The sequence below is a fragment of the Lutjanus erythropterus genome, chromosome 15 (genome assembly GCF_056507025.1).
Source record: "Lutjanus erythropterus isolate fLutEry1 chromosome 15, fLutEry1.hap2, whole genome shotgun sequence".
Taxonomy (NCBI): domain Eukaryota; kingdom Metazoa; phylum Chordata; class Actinopteri; order Lutjaniformes; family Lutjanidae; genus Lutjanus; species Lutjanus erythropterus.
Window position 1 is genome coordinate 18,733,853 of NC_139331.1, and position 22,518 is coordinate 18,756,370.

Here is a 22,518-nt window from a genome sequence, read left to right on the forward strand (position 1 = left end):
GTCATTTCCCATCAGAGAATGAATCATATCGATGTGTGTGTATAATGATTTACCCAGAAATCAATATGTGCTTAACCCGCTGTCCAAATCTCAATATCCTCAGTTGTTAGGGAGAATTTGACTAAGGTTACTGGGTCTACTACTCTTTTCACTACTTTTAGAGCCTCTGACTGTGCTGCTGTTCGATTGTCTAGAACACTGGATCCCAACATTTATGGCTTTTGATCCTCTAAAGTCAAACAATGCTTACACACAACTCATTGCAGGTTTAGCTAACAGTCCATTTATTAATTCTCAGAGGCTTGAAGAGATACATTATAAAAGTTTTTGGTATTATACAAGAAAAAAGGCAAATTCATGAGAGACGTCTGAGAAAAAAAATGAACATAAACAATTGTTTCTTCTTCTTTGCTATCCTGTTAATCCTCAGGCAACCCATCTGATTTATCTGGGGTTGGCTCAGGTTGTCACTCATTACCCCTGCCATGTGCACATATGTGTGTGTGTGTGATTAAGGTACCTTTAGCTTGTCTGCAGCTAATCTTGAACACTACTGGACTAATCAGCCTGATTTTTTTCACTAGACATTCATGACTGTATTTGACAAGTTTTTTCCTTCAAGCTGAAAGGGACAAAAATGCACCGATGAGAAACACCCAGCTGCCAATTCACATTTGAGTAGCAATTTCTTTGAAAAAACATATTGCCTCATCAGAATATTTAGAGCAGACATATACCCACCGGTGGATCAATTCAATTCAATTCAATTCAATTCAATTCATCTTTATTGTCACCAACTCTGGTGCAGCACAAAAAAACAAAAAACAAAAAAACATGAGTGAAAAAGTCCAAGATGTCTTAGTTCTGTAAAAAATACTTGTACATTTTTTTATCAGTATATAACCAGGGCAGCATGCAAAATTCAGAAAAAAAGTGGTGTAAATAATAAAATAAATGATGGCTGAATTCCATTTAGCCGCTTCGGCTTCGGAGTCCTCCTGGTATTGTGCACTCTGTGGTATTGACACTGTCGCACTGTCATGACTTACTGTGACACTTGAATAACGGAGCCATCGCTTACGTTATTAGTTACGCCTGTGCTTTTCCTGCTGTAACGTTCACTAAGTCAAAATATCTGCTGTGAAAAAAGGCTACGGCCAACTATAACTCTCGTCAGTGAACATCTCGGCTCAGTTTACAGTCTCCTGTCAGTCCTGAAGGTAAACACGTGTTGCCGGTGGTACTAATTAAGTTCCTGCTCCATTGACCTGAATGTGACAGAACCTTAGTATCCTTCGTAACACCTTTGTTTACCTTAATATCTCTCTCTCTACTGTTTGGTCTGTTGCATGCAAGAGTATCAATACGTGTGAAAATAATAATAATAAAAAAATATTTATTGTCATGAAATATGTGGCAAAACTTTGGCATCAAGGGGAAGTTTGAGATGTGGTTTTCCGAGACAATGGCGAAACGTTCAACTGTAACCGGAGGTAAATTAAGGAAATTCGTTATGTGTGCAGAACAGATGTCCAAACCATGCAACTCAAAATGCTGAATAGACAAGTCAGTTAGGCAATGTCACGTACAGCCTCCATGTGCTCTGACAGTACAGTATGTTCTCAGGGATAAATAGCAAAAGAACAAGATGTTAGCAAGATTAACTGAGGTGAAAAACACGTTTCAGAAAACGGGGACAGTGATGTGGTGATATAAAAGAATTCTGGTTGCTTCTGTGACATGTTTTGGTAAAAGGGGTGATGTTTTGGGGTGCAGGAACAGGAACTGCATAAATGTAAAAAAAGGACTGTTGCTCAGACTTTCACAAGGGGAAGTGTTTGCCATTCCCAGTCCCAGTGAGTCATGTTGACAATAAGATGCAATACGAGAACTCGTTCTGTCACATCAAACGTTTGTGAGGGAACACATCTCAGGCGACTGAGGTCATCAGACCATAATAATTCTGATTTGTGGAAAACTACATCAACCCATATTGTAAGGTAAGACAAATTTGTAAAATGCAATGAGATTTTGGGGGGGAAAAAAAGAAAAAAGAAAAAAAAACTTGTTAAAGGTTAGAGTCTGCACTGCAACATTGCTTGTGAAAATGTAAACAGAGGCTGGTTTCCTCTCATTTTGAGGATAATCCTGGGGACAGGCATTGCAAATAACTATGTAGAAATAGTCTCACTGACAGTCTTGTTAACTTACATTGGTCACATAGAGGCATTGGTAATAAACTGAGACTGATTCATAATCTGTTAAAATCTCCTTGTAGTTGCTTTAACACAATTTATTAAGTTACTTAGATTTATATTTGTGCCAAGTCCCATGTTCTGTGGAGGCTGTCTTAAAGATCTTACAATGTTGCAGAGCTACAGCAAATAAACAACACATTTTTTTTGGCTTGCACGTCTTTATTCGAGTTACAGGGATGGTTTTGGGGGTACCTTGTACAAATTCAACATAAAAGGACAGCTGTGAATGGGGTGGGAGGGGAAAGACGGTTGCACTGGCAGTCAGTGTGCAAGTTAGTTCACCTCTTGACTTTTGTTCACAACAACTCTCCTCTTGATCTGTTTACGTGTTATTTCTCTGCTGCTGATCGTTTCTCTGTTTTCAAATCAGTGTTTCTATTATGTACAGCTGCTTTCCAGCCTCACATGTGGGTATGTTTTCCTGTTGGACATAATGTCTTTTTCAAATACTAATGCAGATGTTGTGTAAAACTAAATGAAATCTCCTCTCATCCTCCCGCCTTTAATGATTGATCAAAATGTCAACATGCATCCAGGTTGCAGTCCAAGTCCAGTTACCAGTACAATTACTGGATCTGTACATGGGGCTTCTGTCTATTGGATGTTTCAGATGAGATTAGCTTTTTATTTTGACTTGTAAGCTCATTTTAATAGCTGCTCTGACTTGTTGGATTCAAAAGGTAAGAGGGTGACTTCATCGCCTTTGAAGATTTTGGGAAAAACAGGATATTTCCCAGAAATTCCAAAAATCAATAAGCTTTTGTCGCTCAGCTACTGAGAGACAGCAGAGAAAGATAGCACCCTTTTTAAATGAAGACTAACAATATTTCTGTCATTGTACTTTGACAGCATTTGACCAACCTTGAAGACAGAATATGATCTTCATTTCTGCTGAAAAACTACATTTTGTTTGCTATTTGTCAATAGGTGAGTTTTTAACAGCTTCCTTTTTATCTGTTTTCCTTGACTTCTTAAATAAAAACATGAGAGCAGAAAAGTCAAATAGTTCAGGTGCATAAAATCAAAACCAAGAGGAAGATAGAGAGGTGAATATATCATTGCTATGTTTTTGTTTTTCATTTTTTCTGTTTTTTATTTGACAAAGTTGATGTAATGGGTTGTGTATTTTTTGACATTCATGAAAATTGTATATTACATCTCAATGGGCTCATCCTGCTTTGTAATAGACGTGACAAATTACAGCTCTGACTGCAATGTATTTCTTGGACTACATTGTTGTTAATATTGTTTAATTACAACATTTTACTGTTTCTGCTATAGGTCTACTGAGTCTATCCCTGCTTACAGGTCAGTAGCTATATGTTTCACAAGCGTATTATTTAGATATTTCAATTTCAACACCCCAATCTGCAAAAATACCCTTTTTTGTTATTGTGTTTATGGTAACTCAACATAAAGTCACTGTCTATTCATTTTTCTATTCCCAGAATGTGAGAAAATTCGTCTGGTTGGGCAATCACGCTGTGCTGGTAGAGTGGAGGTCTACCACAGGGACAGTTGGGGAACAGTGTGTGATGACCACTGGAGCGTTACCAACGCCGAGGTGGTGTGTCGAGAGTTAGACTGTGGGACAGTCCTCGAGGCCAAAAAAGGTGCATTTTTTGGAGAGGGGAAGGACGAGATCTGGTTGGATGATGTGCAGTGTACTGGTTCAGAGTCCTCCATCCTCAACTGCAACCACAGACAATTCGGGGAGAATAACTGTGGCCATGGTGAAGATGCTGGGGTCATCTGTTCAGGTAACACTAAGTTTATTCACAGATCTCAATTATATTTGCTTTATTGACCCACTTAAGACTCTTGATCCAATAGCACACTTTGGAGGCCTACCTATATTAAAGAACAGTCTGACATTTTGGGAAATATGCTCATCTGTCCATTAAATAAGTCTACAGCTACATACTTTATCTTGGCATAAAGACTGGAAAGAGGGGAAATGTAAAAAGGTAAACTGACACAAACAAATTAGCCAGCTTTAGAGGTGTTGGTTGGTGGATTTTATCACTTTTGCACAGAGCTAAGCAAGCTGTTTTCGCCATCTCCACTCTTTAGCTTATCTGCTGTGTGTAGCTGTAGCCTGTAGTTAATCTGGTAAATATGAAAGCAGTCTTCTCCTGTAACTCTAACAAGAGTAATGCCTGAGCCACACTGGATGTGCAAGCAACACTTTTTCTCTCTCCCAACCCCCCCCTCCTTTGAACAAGGGGGTAAAAAATCATGCTACTTTTTCTTCTGCAAACTCAGCGTAGGGCCGGCAGTAGCACTGCTGCAGAAGCAGTGATGTCTGTGTGGGAACCACAGGCACATGAGCTGCAGCAGTTCAGCAAGGTAGCTGTGATGCAAAGGTACACACAGCCAGTGTGGGACGTGTGGCCTGGCCATGAAAAATGTAATGGGCTGTATCTATAGCCAGTGTTTGGTTTGTCTGTCCTAGGCTACTGTAGAAACATGGCAGTGTAACATGGTGGCCTCTGTGGACCTGTGCCCTCTGTATATATAAACTGCTCATTCTAAGCCAAATGAAAATGCAATTCTTATTTTCAGGGGATTTACACTAAGAAATACATGTGTATGAATATTTTATTTAATTTCTGCAATATTTTGCCAATAAATCCCCAGAAATCTCACACAAAGCAGCTTTAACCTGAAATGATACAGTTGCTTCATAAAATCAAGTTCACAAAACTCAGCATTGCAAGTACGTTCCTCAAATTAGATCAAAACCAGAAAAGTGGAACTGTCAGGAGAAATTGGGAAACACAGCGGCTGAAAAGGAGCTAACGCAGCACTTGTCTGACTTGCATTAAAAAAACAAGAGATTTTGTTGTGTGTTCAGGTTGTTGTCCACTTTAAGATGATTGCTATCTGTGTCGGCCTTGTTGTTGCAGCAGAAGCACACTGGCACGGCCAACACATGATCTGCTGCTACTTTAAATGTGAAGTGCAAAGGTCAGAAGGTAGATATGGGAGATAAACATTCAGCAGCCGACCTAACTTTGATCATGTCGGTATGTTTGGCAAAAAATCGTTACTCAGTGCTCTTACCACTGCCTCATGTCAGGTCATTATTTCAATCTACAACTTGATTCTGAACAAAGTAACACAACTGCTTATGCTTTGCTGTGACAGAGGTGTTGATAGAGTGGTATTAAAAAAGTAGTTTTGCCCGTCCATAAAGTTGGGGGACAGATAAAAAAAATCAGAATGGTAAACTGTCTGACTGTACACTTAATGGTGCACTCAGGATGTGTGTGATAAAGCAAAAAGTGCCCTCCTGGATGTCCCTATGATAGATAAAACGTGTTGCAATGCCGTGTTCCAGACACTGTCGAAGGTCAGAATTTCCCACTTGAAATTTCCAGCTTTTGACCTCAGAGCGTTCCAGGTGTATGACACCAAAAATAAACAAAACTGATCATGGCACGTCAATTAGCTTCACTGGCAAGTGTGCACAAAATTCAACCCTCAGCAGTGCATCCTCCTTGCATAAACAACACAGAGGAGGAAGAACGACGCCATTACACATTTTATTTTATGGCAAAACAGGTTGTACAGTATGAAAGTATGCTATATTTTAGGCTTCCATGGGTGCTGCCGTTGTTGTATGACTTCAGACAACTGCTTCTTCATGAACAGTGTTAGAAAAGTTACTCAGAAAGTATAATAAGTTACTTTTTACTTATTACTCGTTTAAAAAGTAATAATATTATTTTAGTTATTATTTGGCATGAAAATTATTTCATTAATTACACACTATATTACTATAGTGCTTTTGTACATTGTTGCAAAGTTGAACTGTTGATCCAGTGAAATATTAACACCCATAGACCATTTATTCTCTCTCGAGGAGACAAAGAAATTCAAAACAATGACAATACTTTCACCTGAGGAAAGTCTGCTTCTCTCCCTTTCTCTCATCCTCCTTCTTTAGCTTTTTGGCTGGCAGCTGAAGTGACCTGCCCTGACCTGCCACATGTACATATCATCAAAACATTGCCTAAGTAACTCAGAGATACTTAGATTAGGAACTGTAATATAATTACTGTTTTGGAAAGTGTAATCCCTTACATTACTGGGCAAAGTAATAATATTACTGAGTAATGCATTACTGCCCAACACTGTTCATGAAGTTGGGGTGGATGAATTTGCACCAAGTTCTCAAGTAGGAACTCCAACTTAAAGTGCTGTTCCATTTTTCTTTTTCTAGTAGGAGGCTAGAAATGTTTGATTGAATGCAACATAATGAGTGTCCTTAAAATGGGAAAAAGCAGTTTCATAAAGACTTCACTACATGCTAGAAAAAGCATTTAGACCTGTTTAACCATAAATATGTCATGACTTTCTGTGTGTTGGTGCCCAACGACACACAGCTGGTGCTCTTTTTATTTTTTTTGCCCCTGCCCCTCAGAAAACCTGTGTCTGCCCCTGGACAGTAACGTTGACTTGGATAAAACCTAACCTTCGTGGTATTATGCTCATTTCCCCCAAACTTAGCCAAACATATGTGGTGTCACTTGATAATCTGGTTTCTCCACGTGAATTTGAAATAAAAGTCTCTGACTTTGAGCGATATTTGCCCGTGGAGTTCTTGCACACATGCACTTACTGCGTATTTACTGACATTATTAAAATGTCTGCCGACATCATTTGCAGAACATTTGAGGGTGATGAATGGAAGCAACCGGTGTAACGGCAGAGTGGAGATCTACAATGATGGCCACTGGAAGCGAGTATGCAGCAGTGACTGGGACAGGGCATCAGCTGAGGTGGTATGCCGAGAGATGAACTGTGGCACTCCTGTCGCTCAGACTGAAGAGTTCAATTTTGGCCAAGCAAATAACTTGTCTGGAGTCAAAACCACCTGTATTGGAAATGAGACCTCTATCTCTCAGTGCAGCCTTCATGACTTCAAAGAAAGCTGCGTTGATGCTACAATTGTCTGTACAAGTAAGTCATCCATGCGTTAAAAAAAGACTGCATGAGTAATTATGAGGTGACCCTTACATGCTGTTTTGTATGACTGACTTTTTTCTCTTTCAACTGACAGACAGTAAACCAATCCGGCTGATGAATGGGACTAACCGGTGCAATGGTCGTGTGGAAGTCTACCATGATGGACAGTGGGGAACAATTTGTGATGACAGGTGGGGCATGCAGGAAGCAACTGTCGCATGCCGGGAGATGAACTGTGGGACTGCTCTCTCGGTCAAGTACAAGGCCTTCTACGGCAGAGGTACAGGTAGCGTTTGGTTGGATGACGTTGAGTGTACTGGTCATGAAAAATCCCTCGCTGACTGCCCGCACAGAGGTTTTGGAGAACATGACTGTGACCACAATGAAGATGCTGGTGTTGTATGCTCAGGTAAACACATGCTATTCTATTTGTTACTCAAATAGGTCACATTTGCTGAAGTACTTGAATGAAATCAGGCACATGCACAGAACACTTGGATAGTAACAACTGTATGGATGGATGAATAATTTGTTTAAATTATTATTAAATTAAATAATTTGTTCAAATTATTATTATTTGAGCTTTGTAAAACCAATTCACTTCAGCTGAGAAAACATGCTCAGTGAGCTTAAGATATTAAATGGAAAAACATTGACTCTATATCTTTTTAGTTCATTGTGCAAAATGTACGTATTGTTAATGGGTTCTGAAGTAGTTAGGCTATTTCAACTTTAAAAACATGTTTTAAAAGTTTTTAAAATGGACAGAAATTCATAATTTGTTGACTGATTATAAAACTTGTATGTGCATCCACTGACATAAATGAAGATGGATGATGTGGCTCCGCCTCCTCCTACTTTACAAAAATGAAGCAAAGTATAAAAGCATGATATATGTCAATGTGTCCATCTTGCAAGGGATGAGTGTGTCAAGTAAACATAACATTTTCATGTTGTTTTGACAGTCATGAACATTTGTGAGACCTCCACACATGTCGTGCATGATTTGTGGAATACATTGTGCATTTGCTTGCAATGTTGATGCATGCATAGCCATGTGTGGAAAATGTGGATTTGTTTTCCCATGCGCATTTACAGAGGAATTTTCTTAAACATTACTTTCAAAATTCTATCATAGTGGAAGTATCATTACTAAACTTAGACCAAGTTAGAAAATCTTCATGAACTTTGTAATTTTGTTTACTCCATTTCCTCTTATTTGTGGTTGTTCGTGATGCCACAGATACAGAAGCAGTAGAATCTGTTCTCCTTATTCCCTTATTATTATTATATTATTATATATTGCCCTATCATCCATTATAAAATAACATTTTGAACATTTTAAATATAACATGTCTTTTTAACTGCTTCTTTTCCAGATGCAGTCAAATTGTCAAATGGGACTGACCGCTGCTCTGGCAGAGTGGAGGTCTATCACGACGGTAGATGGGGGAAAGTTTGTAATAGTAACTGGGGCCACGCAGAAGGTTTAGTGGTGTGTCGTGAACTCAGTTGTGGAGCTCCAAAAAAAACCCAGGAAGTCTTCAACTTTGGTGAAAGCGGACTGAGAGGGATTACAACTAGATGCTCTGGCAATGTGAGCTCCATCTCCCATTGCACACTTCAAGAAATCACAGGGACATGTGAAGGTGTTTCACTTTCATGCGCAGGTAAGGCACAAAAAGTAGGAATATCATCTAGAACAGACCTAGGTTGTGGCCCACTGACTGGCCTCCATGGAAATACTAAGATTAAAAATCTGGCAAAGACAATCATTAGCATTTTGCTTACCTTTGAATCATTATCAGACCTTTATTTTGAAAGGGGTCAGTGCTGCGTTCATTGGTAATGATAATTAACTGTATCTTTTATATTAAACTGTAAATTTAGTCACTCAATACTGTACACCCATTTTGTTTATGTTGGTCTTCTCCTACTTTTACTGCTACTATCATTGCAACCTGTGTGCAGCATGCATGGTATACTGTAAAACATCAGGTTTTGGCCATTGCCAACAAAATATTAGCCCACAATTCAACGCGCCAATTCAGGGAGGGTGACCAACAGTAGAAGCGCCTGTATAGAACACTTCTGACCGTTCGCTTGTTAGAGATTTGGGCATTATTAAGACCTCATGTCATTTCTATCAAACAATATCGCTGGAATCACTGTTTTTTTTTTAAGATAATTTTTTTGAGCATTTATGCCTGTATTAGGATAAGAATAGCTAAGGATATGAGAGGAAGGGTGGTAGAGAGAGGGGATGACACATGGCAAATGGGCTACAGGTGGGAGTTTAATGGGCGGCTGCTGCTGAGCACTGACAGCCCCAACACATGGTGCACATGCTCCACCAACTGAGCTACAGGGGTGTCCCCTCTAAAATCACTAACAGAGCGATTTGTTGAACAATAGTACACTGACAGCCAATCAAAATCCACACAAATTTATAGAGCGTGGCCTACAACTTATCAAATGGACTTATAAGGCAAAATTAAGCTGCAAATTATGCATACAAAAACACCATTTTACCTCAAAAATACTTCCAAACAGTCTTGGCTGGAATTCTCCGACGCGCCACTAAATTAATCTCGACAGTTAGCCTGCTACAGAGCAGGCTGGTTCAGTGGTATGAGTTAGTCTTGTTATTGAGCAGGGATTTCTTTAAGCCACAGTCATGGAGCTGATCTCTCACTTAAATTAGCCAGACAAGTAAGCCAGGCTTTTCCTTTATCCACGTTGATGGAATACCCGCCTGGTGCTTGACACTACTGTTAACAAAACGTCGTTCATCAGTGTGGATGCTCACATTGTTGTTCTGGTTGGTTGAGATGAACCATCTAATTTTTGAGGGCGGTCAAAGACATTAAGTAAACAACAGTCAACCGTTTGAACACAGCACAACCAAGACCAACAAGTACAATAATGAAGACAACCACTAGATGGCCCCAGAGGGGCTGTGAACAAATGCTATAGGACAAAGGATATTGTATTAACACTGTATCCAGTAAAAATGGAATATACAAGGTCTTGCACATTGTATATTGACAGAACATCACCAGAACCAAGAACCATTTGTCTTAAAATAAGAACTCTGACTTTCTACCAAAGACTTAAATCTTTATATTTGCAGCAGTAGGAAATAAACTTCAGGGACCACGTTCTTCATAATGACAGAATATGTCACCCATTGAGGTCTCACTGGTGTGTTTTTTGATAAACAACAATGAAGGCCTATGGCACATAGAAATAATATCATACATCTGTATCATTGTTGGTTTTGATGGTGGGATTTGTTCACAATAAGAAGAATATAGAATATCACAAGACATATCATTTGATCTGTCACTTGTGTAGCAAAAAAAAAAATTAAGAAAATAAATTTATTTATTCTGTGTGTGTAATACCTACACAAAAGTATTACTGAAAACATATAGCATAAGTTGCTGTATTTGGTTTCACTGTTCAATTGTTCACTCAACTTTACACTCGAGGCCAAGTTAACAGAGTTAGTTAGAGGTAGAGATGTTTGTTCTCACACTATAGACAATTAATTAACTATATTGAGTACAGATGACAGTCCATTTTAACCCTGATATTTCATGATTTGACTCAAAGTGGTGAGTAACTTTAACTTGAGTGGACCTATCCTCAGGTGTACCACCGCTCAGGCTTGTCAATGGCACCGACCGCTGCTCTGGTCGAGTGGAGATTCTGCACGACGGCCAGTGGGGAACCATCTGTGATGACGAGTGGGACATCAGAGATGCTCAGGTAGTGTGCAGAGTCATGGACTGTGGAACGGCTCAGGCCGCCAAATCTAGTGCCTTCTTTGGTCAAGGCCAGGGAGACATCTGGTTGGATGATGTCAACTGTGTCGGCAATGAGACGTCCCTTTTGCACTGCCGACATCCCAGCCTGGGAGAAAACAACTGTGGCCATGGCGAAGATGCCAGCGTGGTGTGCTCAGGTATTATCTCATTGTTTTTATGTTTTCATTTATCTGTCACTCATAATTCTGATGAATATTCTTTTCATTGTCAAATATGAAAATGTTATATCACATTCACTACTTGAATTAACTGGATATTCTCCAGACACCAACTGACTAACTACTGATTCTTTGTCCTTTGCGTTCCAGCTAACATTAGACTGATTAATGGGACCGACCAGTGCTCGGGCAGGGTGGAGTTCTACTATGCTGGCCACTGGTCACCAGCCTATAATTTTAACTGGGGAATGAATGAGGCTAAAGTGGTGTGCAGAGAGATGAATTGTGGAGATCCTGCCAAGGTCTCGGGATCATTTGGTGAGAGTGGAGCAGTGAGAGGATATACGGCTGTTTGTAACGGTGGAGAGAACTCCCTCACAACTTGCACACTGAGAGAATATACCATGGGCAGCCGCCCTGGGGTCACAGAGGCAGCCATCGAATGTTCAGGTAAGACTCGAAGTTGAATTCTGATTTAAATTCCCCTCACCTATTGCATTAAGCCAGGTATATGCAGTGCAGTTTTGGTTTTATTGGGTCCTCCGATGCCCCATGAGAGAGGTTCAAACACTTTTAGGATAACTTAAGATAGAAATTAAGATAGAAAATTTTCCACATTCTCCTCCCACTTGTCTTTGGATTTTTTCCATGAACACGAATACCACTATTGCAAGGGATCCATTCTTGCTCAGCTATGTTGTTTATACATGCTGATGATGATTTCTTGGATATTAACCTGCCTGATATATGCCTATTAACCTGCCTATTAATAGCCTGCAATTCAGTAGGTGTGATCATCGTAAAGTCTACATATATCAAACTAGATGTCGTAGCCAAATTTAATGGATCCATGTCACACTGTGTGGTTTGCAATAAACTTATAAGTTTGCTTAAATATCATAGTCTGTAGCCATCGTTAGGTAATTAGAATTTTAAAGAAGCCCATTTCCACAAATATGATTAAAAATAAAAGATCATGTAAGTCATTATAGGGAGATACTCTCTCAAAATAATGTTTTATTACTTCAAAACAATGTTTTAGTATCTCATCATAGTGACCTGTATACTAAGGGACTATGTTGAGTTTTTTGAGATACTAACTCATTATTTTGAAAAAATTTCTAATTGTAATAACTAAAGAGATGGTGGAAATGGGGTTCCATACAATTCTGACCAAAAAGTAAACAAATACAAGCAAACACAAAGTTGGACTGCATGTACTGTACATTCACACAATAACTGTCATTTCCAGGGAATGTGAAGTTGTCTGATGGGCCCAGCCGTTGTGCTGGACGAGTGGAGTTCTATAACAAGGGCCAGTGGAGAAATGTGTGTGGTGAATCCTGGGATATGAATGATGCAAATGTGGTGTGCAGGCAGCTGAACTGTGGGAGGGCTCATAAGATTACCACCATCCCTGACTACGGCCATGGCTCGGGACAGGTCTGGATTGATCAAATTGAATGCAATGGACTGGAGACAGCGCTGTCTCAGTGCTCACAAAGACCATATAGAGACAGAACTTGCAACACCACCTCAATTGCTGGTGTAATCTGCACTGGTAAGAAAATATACAAAACGTTTCAAAAGACAATAGTCTTATTTGTTGTTGTTCAGTTGTATTATGCCTATTTTTTGTATTATTAAGCTTTTTCCCCCTTAGTTTTACAAAACTTAGTTCATACAATTTTCCTCTTTAATTCTCATGTCTAGAAAAACTCCACTCACAAGTCCACTTACTTTACTTACTTGGATAGCTATGCTATGTGCTAGGCTTGTCTATGTTGAACAAAAACCAAAATTCGGAAGATGGTTAAAAGATGTTGATGGGGTACCTGGAAAAGCATCATATATTTAGTAACATCTTAATTTAGCTAATGTTTGCAAAACATTAGCAAATCTAGGTTAATTGTTGGCTAGCTAGCTAATCTACATAATTCTTTAGCTAGTTTTAGCTCATTATATCTGATACCTACAGTTAGCAAAACACTAACTAACTAGCTAGCTAACCTACATCAATCATCACCTAGCTAGTTAACTAGGTTACCATTTTGGTAACATTAGCTAACTTAAGATGTGACTATATCCCCTTTTACAGGTTGACCAGCAATGTCTTTTAATTATGTTCAAAATTTGGTTTTCTTTTCAACATAGATGACCCTACGATATAACATAAATATACAGGAAACAGAAACAGAGAAAGATGATCGAGGTTCCACCAGATACTAAGCTTGCTAAGCCGTTATTGGAGCAAAAACGGTTGGGACTTGGGAAGGGTCAATTCTACAGTTCTGCAGACATTTTATCAGCACTTCACATGCTCTTATGTCCTTATTGCTAAAGGTGTTGTTTTCCAAATCTGACCTTGCAAGTGTTTTTCTTTGATTATTATTTATCTGCCACGTACCATGTAATCATTATGATTCACTTGACTTCACAGGAAGTTTGGAGGCCCGGTTGGTAAATGGTAAAGATGAGTGCACTGGCAGAGTAGAGGTCCGTCATGGTGAGGAGTGGCGAACGGTATGTGACACACACTGGACCATGGGTAAAGCTCAGGTGGTGTGTGAGCAGCTTGAATGCGGACATGCAATGAACGCTCCAGGAGGTGCTCATTTTGGCCAAGGCAGCGGATCAGTGGTGGAGGCTAGCGATGCATGCTTCGACAATGTGACGTCTCTTCAGAAATGCTCAGGCAATGGTTTCCAAAGCTCGACATGTGGGCATGACCATGATGCTGGTACTCTCTGTGCAGGTAAAGCCTCTCAAAAAATGCATACATGTAGTTGGTCAAGTATTATAATACCGTGTAATGCCTGTGCAAAGGAATACTTTATACTTTTTACACTTTTAGAACTGTATGTAAATGCATGTCTCAAGGACTGTCCTTTGCATTTGGACTCACGTCATTTCTGTCTTCATATGCAGCACAGCTTCGGTTGGTTAGCGGCTCAGGTCAGTGCTCTGGAAGAGTGGAGATCCTCTATAAAGGCCAGTGGGGAACTGTATGCGATGATGAATGGGAAATGGCCAATGCTGATGTGGTATGCAGACAGCTTGGCTGTGGTCATGCAGTTTCTGCTCCTACGAGTGCCCACTTTGGTAGAGGCAGCGGCCCAATATGGCTGGATAATGTGGAGTGTACAGGCCAAGAGCCTGCTATCACACATTGTACACATAATGGTTTTGGAGAAAACAATTGCGGGCACGGTGAAGACGCTGGTGTCATCTGTTTAGGTAAGAGCTGGCTCATTGTGAAACTGAATGAAGTCATTATCTCCCACCTTGTATTAGATGAAACTGCACTGACAAAACAAACTTACTAAAATTTATTTTCTGTTTCAGGTGCTCTAGCAAAGCCCCAGATCACTTTGAGTCCTTCTCCAGACGTAAGCTGGGGTGACAGAGTTGAAATCACCTGCACTGTAGTGTCAGAACAATTGGGTGGGACATTTGTTCTGAAAAAGAACCAAGGATCATTTAAAATGGAAAAATACTCTGAACACGAAGCTGCAACCTTTATCTTCCCTGCAGTGGACTTCAGCCAAATGGGGTCATACTTTTGTGAATATCACAAGAAACTGCCCAATCAAATTATTTATTATCCTCAAGGAAATATTGCTGACCTCTCTGTTACAGGTTAATAATTTTGTGCTTTGTTTGTCGAATTGATCATATTTGTTTTGCAATTTGCAAATTTGTTTTTAAATAATGAAAATCGTTCTATGTTTTACAGTGAAATTGGAGACGCCCAGCATCTCTCTGACATCTCCTCATGCGATGGTGATCTACAGCCCTGACGAAGTATCCGTCACCCAAGGCAGCAGCTTCTCTGTCACTTGCTCTATTCATTCCAGATATCCTGGAGGTTTCTTCTATCTAGCAAAGTCGAACAAAACTTCTACTGAAGCGAAGACCGCGTTTGGCCACTCTATCTTCTACCTGGCATCCTTTGAATTCTCTGAAATAGATTATGGACAGCAGGGAGAGTACACCTGTGTCTACGGAGTGAACATCTCCACTTTGTCTTTCTGTTCCGTTCCTTCGAAGACACTTCAAGTCACTGTAATTGGTGAGACCTAAAGTACCCATGAGACTTTATTTGCCTTTCTACAATAATTATGGCTAGTTTTCTCTTTTGCTAACTGTACATTGTGATTCTTTTTTAATCCCTCAGCCTCATCTTCCTCAGTTGCCTTAGCAGTTGTGGGTGGGCTAGTGGTAGTGCTACTCCTGCTGGGTATAGGTTATTTTGTCTGGCGAAGGCAAGGCAGGGGGGCTGGTAAGTGGCAGACATTTACACTTTTAATGTTTAAAAAAATTACAGTGCCTCTCTTATTTTAAATCATGCCATTAATTAATTGTCTATGTTCAATCACCACCTGCTGGCTAATGCTGAACAAAAAGCAAACCCACTTTAACTGATCTTTCCTAAGGCCTCCCTTTTTGCTCTATGTTTCACTAACAGTTGAGGAAACTTGGTATTTTGGTCAAAGTACCATATAAGGTACTCGTGTCAAAGCTACATTTACAGTCACATCTTAAGTTAGCTATTTTCTGTCAACAATAGAATCTACCGGAACTACTTTTTTCTTTCTTCTGCTAGAAAGAAAGTAGTTCCTACATGAAACTGCTCACACAAAGGTCTGCAGATTATCTTGAGTCAGGTCATAATTTCTGAAAAGAAACACTGGTGTTGAATTTTTCAAACGCATTTTTGGCACTTTGAGTATCATGAGCTGACTGTCCTTTTGTCCCATTATATTGGAGAGAAGACAGACATCTCTATGGCCGATATCTCCAAAATTCAGCAACTCACACCAAAACTATGTAGATGGATAAATATCACTACAGATAGGAGGGAAAATATGTATTTTTGATTTTCAACATATCTAAAGTGAGAACTTACACTGGAAAAACCAAATTAATGCTAATGCTGCACTTTGTTTGCTGGATATGGCAGTAGGCAAATGTTCGCTGTAACAACTTTAGAAAGTGATGGTATGTCAGTAATGTGTTTACAGCTTGTTTTGCTGTCACCATGTGGCCAAAAAAATAATGAGTGCAGCTTTAAAACCTGTTTTTAGATTTCACCTGTATTCCATTTAGCACAAGACCTTTTTTTTTTTAAAACAATGGCTGCTGTTGTCATGATGATTTTATGCTCTCTTTTCAGGTATCATGGTTCAGTTTAGTAAGGCGTTTGGAGGAGCAATAAAACAAGATACAGACGAAAGGAGCAATGCAGTATACGATGGAAGGTAATAAAAAAAGAGAATGTGGCTCATGTTGTTTGCCAAGATACACATATTTTCGTATTGAAATAAATAAATACTAATAACTTGGAAGACATCCTCGTGATTGCAGTTGTCTCTGTCCTTATCTCCAGCAGAGATGGCAATACCCAAGTGAATGAGCGTGAAAACAGTCATGGCGTGGAAGAGAAGAAGGCTGATGTCGATTCTGATAACGCCGTTGAGAGGGTCCCTGAAAACCTGGCTGGGAAACTGACTTATGAGCTTGAGCCCCTCGTTCTCTCGTGATAAGAAAATGACTAACCTGTCATGCGATTTCACTAAAGAGCAACATAACAATGGGCTGAAAAACAGACAAGTGCTGCTCTTTCTGTCTGAAAGTTTGAAGTCTGTCACACTTGTAACCACACCCATCAGTGATGTCATGGTGTACCAAGACATCCTGGAAAAAACAAGGTTTTCGGTTGTTGTTCAGTTACTTTTTAAGGACCACAGGTACATTAAGGACCTGTTTTATGTGTGTTTTTACACCTCTTTTTAGGTAAACAAGTTATTCAGAAATCTACCAACTTTGCATTTCCTCAAACAGATGCTGTGTTATTTGATTTAGAAAATTATATTTAGAAATAGATTTAGAAAATAAACTTTGCAGAAATTGAAAATGTGATTTTGAATAACATTATGTTAATATTACATTGATTTAATACATACTTATTCTTTTAGGGATTTAACTGACCTGTAGGTACTGATACTGATTACATTGTCTTACATTATTGCATCATAATTTGCTTTTTTGTGTGTATGTGAGTGCTCATCAATAAATTTGTATTTCTTACACATCCAGATTTTTATTTGGTAGAGTTTTTTTTTCATCCAGTTTACACATCTGATTAGGGAGCAATGTGCTTTGACCAAATAGCAGCCAAGATACAATACAGACCATCAAATACAGCAATGAATTCTAAACGTCTAAATAATCATCATCAATAATAATATACACATAAAAATAATCTTCATTGATGAAGCAGCTGAATTTAATTCATCCATTCCTTTTACAAGTGTCTGATCATTTACACTTTCAGCTAGAAACTCCATTCAAGCCTTATAAGGTTCAATACCATTCATAATGATAAGTTTTATTCAACTTTTAAATCTCATTAATATTAATTAGACCATTTCCCACTATTTCAACTCTCCATACTCCTTCAGCTGCTTCTTCATTCAAAGTAAAGCCAGCAATGCAGTTTAGCTCCCAGCCATTTGTGAAGCAATATAAATCATCTCCTAGCTTAAACTATGGTTTGCATCATTTGTCCCAATTTTTCCAACCATTCATACTCTTTCCAGCTTATGTCTACTCATTCAACTTTAAGCCAAAAACTCCATTCAAACCGTATAATGTCCCTCATCATTCAAACATCTACGAGCTTTATGTGATTCATCATTGGACCTTTTCCCACTTTTCCAGTTTCATACACTTCATATTCCTTTAGCTGCTTCTTCACACAAGATAAAGCCAGCTAGCAGTTAAGTTTAGCATTAGCTTTTCAACAAACATATCCATCATACATTATTAGTGTTTTTAAAGCCAGCAATGCAGATTAGTGTGAGTTTTTCACCATCTAGCATCAACATCCAGTTTCTTCAGCGATGGCTTCTCTGATAAATTTACTCACGTGTTTACCCTGTCAAAATGTTTTCCATGAAAAACCTTCATAGTGGAGCAAAAGGTACCCCATATTTCCCTCTGTAATGTGGTGGAATGGAAGTATAAAGGGGCATAAACTGAGAATACCCAAGTCAAGTACAAGTATCTCTCGTGTATGATGCTCGACTAATGTACTTAGTTGCTTTCCATCACTAGTGGTTTACTTAACTACACTGTGAAAATACAAGATCGTACAAAAATATACTATACAGACATATTACCAAAATTTACTCAAAGTGTAAAAGTAATTTTGCAGTAAAATGGTCCTGGTCAGTGTTTTACTATTATATATTATGTTTTTGGATTAATATTACTGCTGCATTAATGTATGTATTGGTTTTACTGCTGCAGATGTCTAAGGTTGAACTAATTTTAACTATGCTACTATGCTATTGAGTCATTTAATCTATAGTATGATGTCATATTGCATATTGATGATTTATAGTGTTGCTGTCTTTTCATGAACTTAACAACACGGCCCTGTTTTCATCTTTGTGACAACACATCTTCCAACCAATCCAAGAGCGTTTATTTATCTTAAGAAGTAGGAGGAAATTTCTAACCTGAAAGGTAACTAGTCTCTTAAACTGTCAGACAAATGTAACAGGGTACAAAATACAATATTTACTTGTGGAATGTAGTGGAGTGGAGGCATAAAGTTGTATAAAATAAAGTACAAGTACATCAAAATTGTACTCAAGTCCACTGCTAGAGTAAATGTTTTTGGTTACATCTCAGCACTGCTTGTGGTAGCGTGTCTCTGTGTGTGTGTATGTGTGTGTGTGTGTGTGTGTGTGTGTGTGTGTGTGTGTGTGTGTGTGTGTGTGTGTGTGTGTGTGTATGCGTTGCATGTTTCAGTGCTTTCACAATTGATGCAGGCAGGCTGCAACTGGAATCGCAAGCAGTGGAAGTGGGCGTGGCCGTGCAGGCAGGTAAGCCATGTCCAAACCTGCTCACCTTGTCTGCTGTTGCAAACCAGCACCACATACCTGCATGTAGGATACTGGAACAATCTGCGTCTCTAGACTTCTCTCTTCACTGCTCGCAGTCTGCCTCTTTCTAAACCGTTGTAGGTGTGTCTAGATAAAATTATTTTAGCAGACATGAAAATCACAGTGTTTTACTCCAGCGTGAGCAGTAACCTAGAGGTACAGTATGCTGACTTACTTCATTCTTTACTTGTGTAACCATATTGTTAACATACTGATATGTTGCTAATGTTTGAAATAAGGCATGTTGAATGTAGTGCATATAGTGATGTGCGTACAGTGTTTACATTTTATATATGGAGATAAACTGTAGCTGCTCATTGAAGTGAAGGTTGGTGTGACCGTATATGTCACAGTATTTGACTGATGAAATACTGTCGTCTCCAGCTGAAGAAACAACAGCAAAGAATCACCTTTGTCCTGGAAAGCAAGAAGATTCCCTTCGATCTTGTGGATATTTCTGTGAGTGACGCAAGCAAGGCTTTAATGAGGGAGAGGGCAGGGAATCCGACTGCACTGCCCCCTCAAATATGCAGTGGGGACACCTACTGTGGGGTAAGTCTCACACAGTAACTTGCCAAAAAAAAATTAAATAAATAAAATAGTGTACTGACCATGTAACACCTTCTCACAACTAATGGAGTCATGACTGAATGTAAATCATTTACTCTCTTGCTGCATTTCTAACAGGGAAAAAAAGACTGTGGTTGTCCAGGGCGTAGACGCAGGCATTAAATAAATATTTACAGTATATTAAAACACACACAGGTTTGCACACACACACACACACACACACACACACACACACACACACACACCAGAAATGCATGCATAAGTGTGAACAGCTATACTACTTTGAGTTTTTAGCACACACAGGAATGCTGGTACACACCCTGTTGACTCCCCCTGCACACACACACACACACACACACACACACACACACACACACACACACACACACACACACACACACACATCAGATTGCTCCTGGGGGGTTTTGACAGTTATTTAACCATTCCATTTAGAGTTTTCTGTGACAGAAAAGTTGCTCTAGCTTAAGGAGTGTCCCCTTGAGCCTGACAGGTTGTAAAGGTTATATTTTTAAAGAGTTATATTTTATGCCCTCAAACATTATAATGTTCAGTAATGCTAGCAGCAGGGATGACTATGGCAGACAATTGGGGTGTTTGTCCTCTACATTGGTAGCCTGACATGCCAGCTGGTTTGTCACACAGAACCATCCGACCCTGTTTGGAAAAGGGTGAGAAAAAGTCATTTCCATGAACGCTTCTTACTGTCGGTGTGCCTAAAATGATGCCTGTAGTTGCCAGTAGTCCCTCTGCGGACACTGATCGGCTCACAACACCTCTGGTGTGTGCACAAACGGATAGCTTGGAACCTGGCATGATGGATTCTTGCGTGATCTTGTGGATCCAGCTGCCTCGCAAGTTAACCACGTTGATCCAAGCTGAAATATATCAACATCTATTGGATGGATTAACTTAAAATTTTTGAATTAAAATGTATGATCCTGTGACCTTTAGTTCCACCAGTGGGGTGACATTTTATGTTCAAATCACTGACATATATAAAGACTGACAACACGACAGCACTAGTAGAACATTCAATAGGAACGCCTAGAAGTCAATAGGAGATGACCTGTGATTGGTTTAACTCTACTGTCACTGGCCAGATTTCCTAAAGCCTGAAAACAGAGCCAAGAGGAGGAGCAGTCTAGTTCTCTCTCAGGCCACTTGATTTACAATATGCTGAAAGTTTATTATGGATTTTTAGCTCACTGATGCCAAAGAAATGCTGCCTTCCACAGCTTTAAGTATACGGTCATAAATGTGCACAGAAAATTCAAGCTGATAGGTCCAGTGAAATGCAAGATTAGCTGTGGACATGTTTGAGCCCTGTGTGTTACACACACACGCACACACACACACACACACACACACACACACACACACACACACACACACACACACACACACACACACACTTGCAGACAACCAATCACATGATCAGTATCTCCTCCATCCCCGACCCCTGACTCCAAACATCTTTTCTTTTTTTTTTCAGGACTTCACTGCATTTGAAAATGCAGTCGAGAACGAAGAGTTAGAGAAGTTTCTCAAACTCTAAAAGGAATGGAGACCAGCTGTGGAACACCTCACCACAACAGCGTGTTCACTGCAGTGTCTGCACGTCTAGTTAATGCAAATGAACAACAATAAATATAGAAAAGAATATATTAATATTTCTGTTTCCTTTCATTGTGATAGATGTTTTATTCATGTTTGATAAATAATGCTAAAAGCTTAAAGAAATGAAAATTTGGTTTACAGTGAAATGAAAGTGGATTTCTAGTCTCCCTTGAGAGTTTTTGGAGTTGCACATCTGAATACTTTGTACAATTAAAATAAAAAATGTTGAAATTGTTTGAACTGTGCCTGTTGCACTCATTGATATGAGTTTTGTAATTTCTTATTTTTGTGAAAGTCGTGTACATGCCTCATATCTACCTGCAGATTCACTACTGTGGTTAAGAAACAGTTAAACTACTGTATAAGCTTGCTGTATATAAACATAATGTCTACAATATGATGAATATTGTGTCCAGCTAGGGTTTTTCTAGCAGACCTCGGTGAGTTAATGTCCACTTCAACAGGGAGCTTCATTAACTTATTAGACTGGAGCATCAGCACAGATCATATTTACACTTACATCTGTAAGTCATCAAACCTACACACAACTACACTTACAGTTTAAACACATTTGCCCCTAATGCTGACTAAAATAACCACAAAGTAATTGTAGGAACTGTGGGAACACTATAGAGCAAAAATATCAGCCACAATAATGACAGTAACATTGCAGAACTATGCAGAGACAATAAGATAGGCCTACATAAACCTGTTACCCTGCTACCTGCTGGGGGCTATTAAGAAAACACTTAACACAGGCCTACTGTAAATATTCTAGTTTGTTGAAGAGACAATAGACTCTGATTTATTCTCAACCTACCATATGTCTCCTCATATTGAACACTTTAGGTTTGCCATATTATGGTTGATCTCATACAGAAGACACGGAATTTGATTTATTTTTACAATAACTTGATTGTATGTGCCAAATATTTTCTAGACAAATGTAAATTTTTAAAATCACCCTGTGTTACAACAGAGCTGTCTCTTCATTTAGGTTCACTGAAAGTTAATTAGATTTAGGAAAGCCGCATAAATATTTGTTAGTTTAATTTGGCCCCAGACAGAAGATTAAATTTACATCTTATTTTATTTGTTAGCTTTCTTATTTTCTATGATTTTTTTATTTGTG

The 22,518-nt window shown here is 39.1% G+C and overlaps 2 protein-coding genes across 2 annotated transcripts; both read left to right on the top strand.

The window, feature by feature from the left end:
* The first annotated feature begins 1,841 nt into the window (after positions 1-1,841).
* Positions 1,842-16,776, top strand: LOC146314304 (scavenger receptor cysteine-rich type 1 protein M130-like). Its single transcript, XM_084737222.1, has 17 exons — positions 1,842-2,000; positions 3,108-3,185; positions 3,540-3,566; positions 3,707-4,018; positions 6,933-7,226; positions 7,327-7,641; positions 8,612-8,902; positions 10,888-11,202; positions 11,374-11,673; positions 12,476-12,784; positions 13,664-13,978; positions 14,152-14,460; positions 14,569-14,862; positions 14,960-15,295; positions 15,401-15,505; positions 16,400-16,484; positions 16,616-16,776. Exons 2-17 carry the CDS (start codon positions 3,134-3,136, stop codon positions 16,764-16,766), a joined length of 3,810 nt encoding a protein of 1,269 aa, XP_084593348.1. The 5' UTR covers positions 1,842-2,000; positions 3,108-3,133; the 3' UTR covers positions 16,767-16,776.
* A 2,370-nt stretch (positions 16,777-19,146) lies between these two features.
* LOC146314305 (SH3 domain-binding glutamic acid-rich-like protein 3) lies at positions 19,147-21,626 on the top strand. Its single transcript, XM_084737640.1, has 3 exons — positions 19,147-19,334; positions 19,563-19,730; positions 21,262-21,626. The coding sequence occupies exons 1-3, from the start codon at positions 19,290-19,292 to the stop codon at positions 21,322-21,324; spliced, it is 276 nt and encodes a 91-aa protein (XP_084593766.1). The 5' UTR covers positions 19,147-19,289; the 3' UTR covers positions 21,325-21,626.
* The last annotated feature ends 892 nt before the right edge of the window (positions 21,627-22,518 follow it).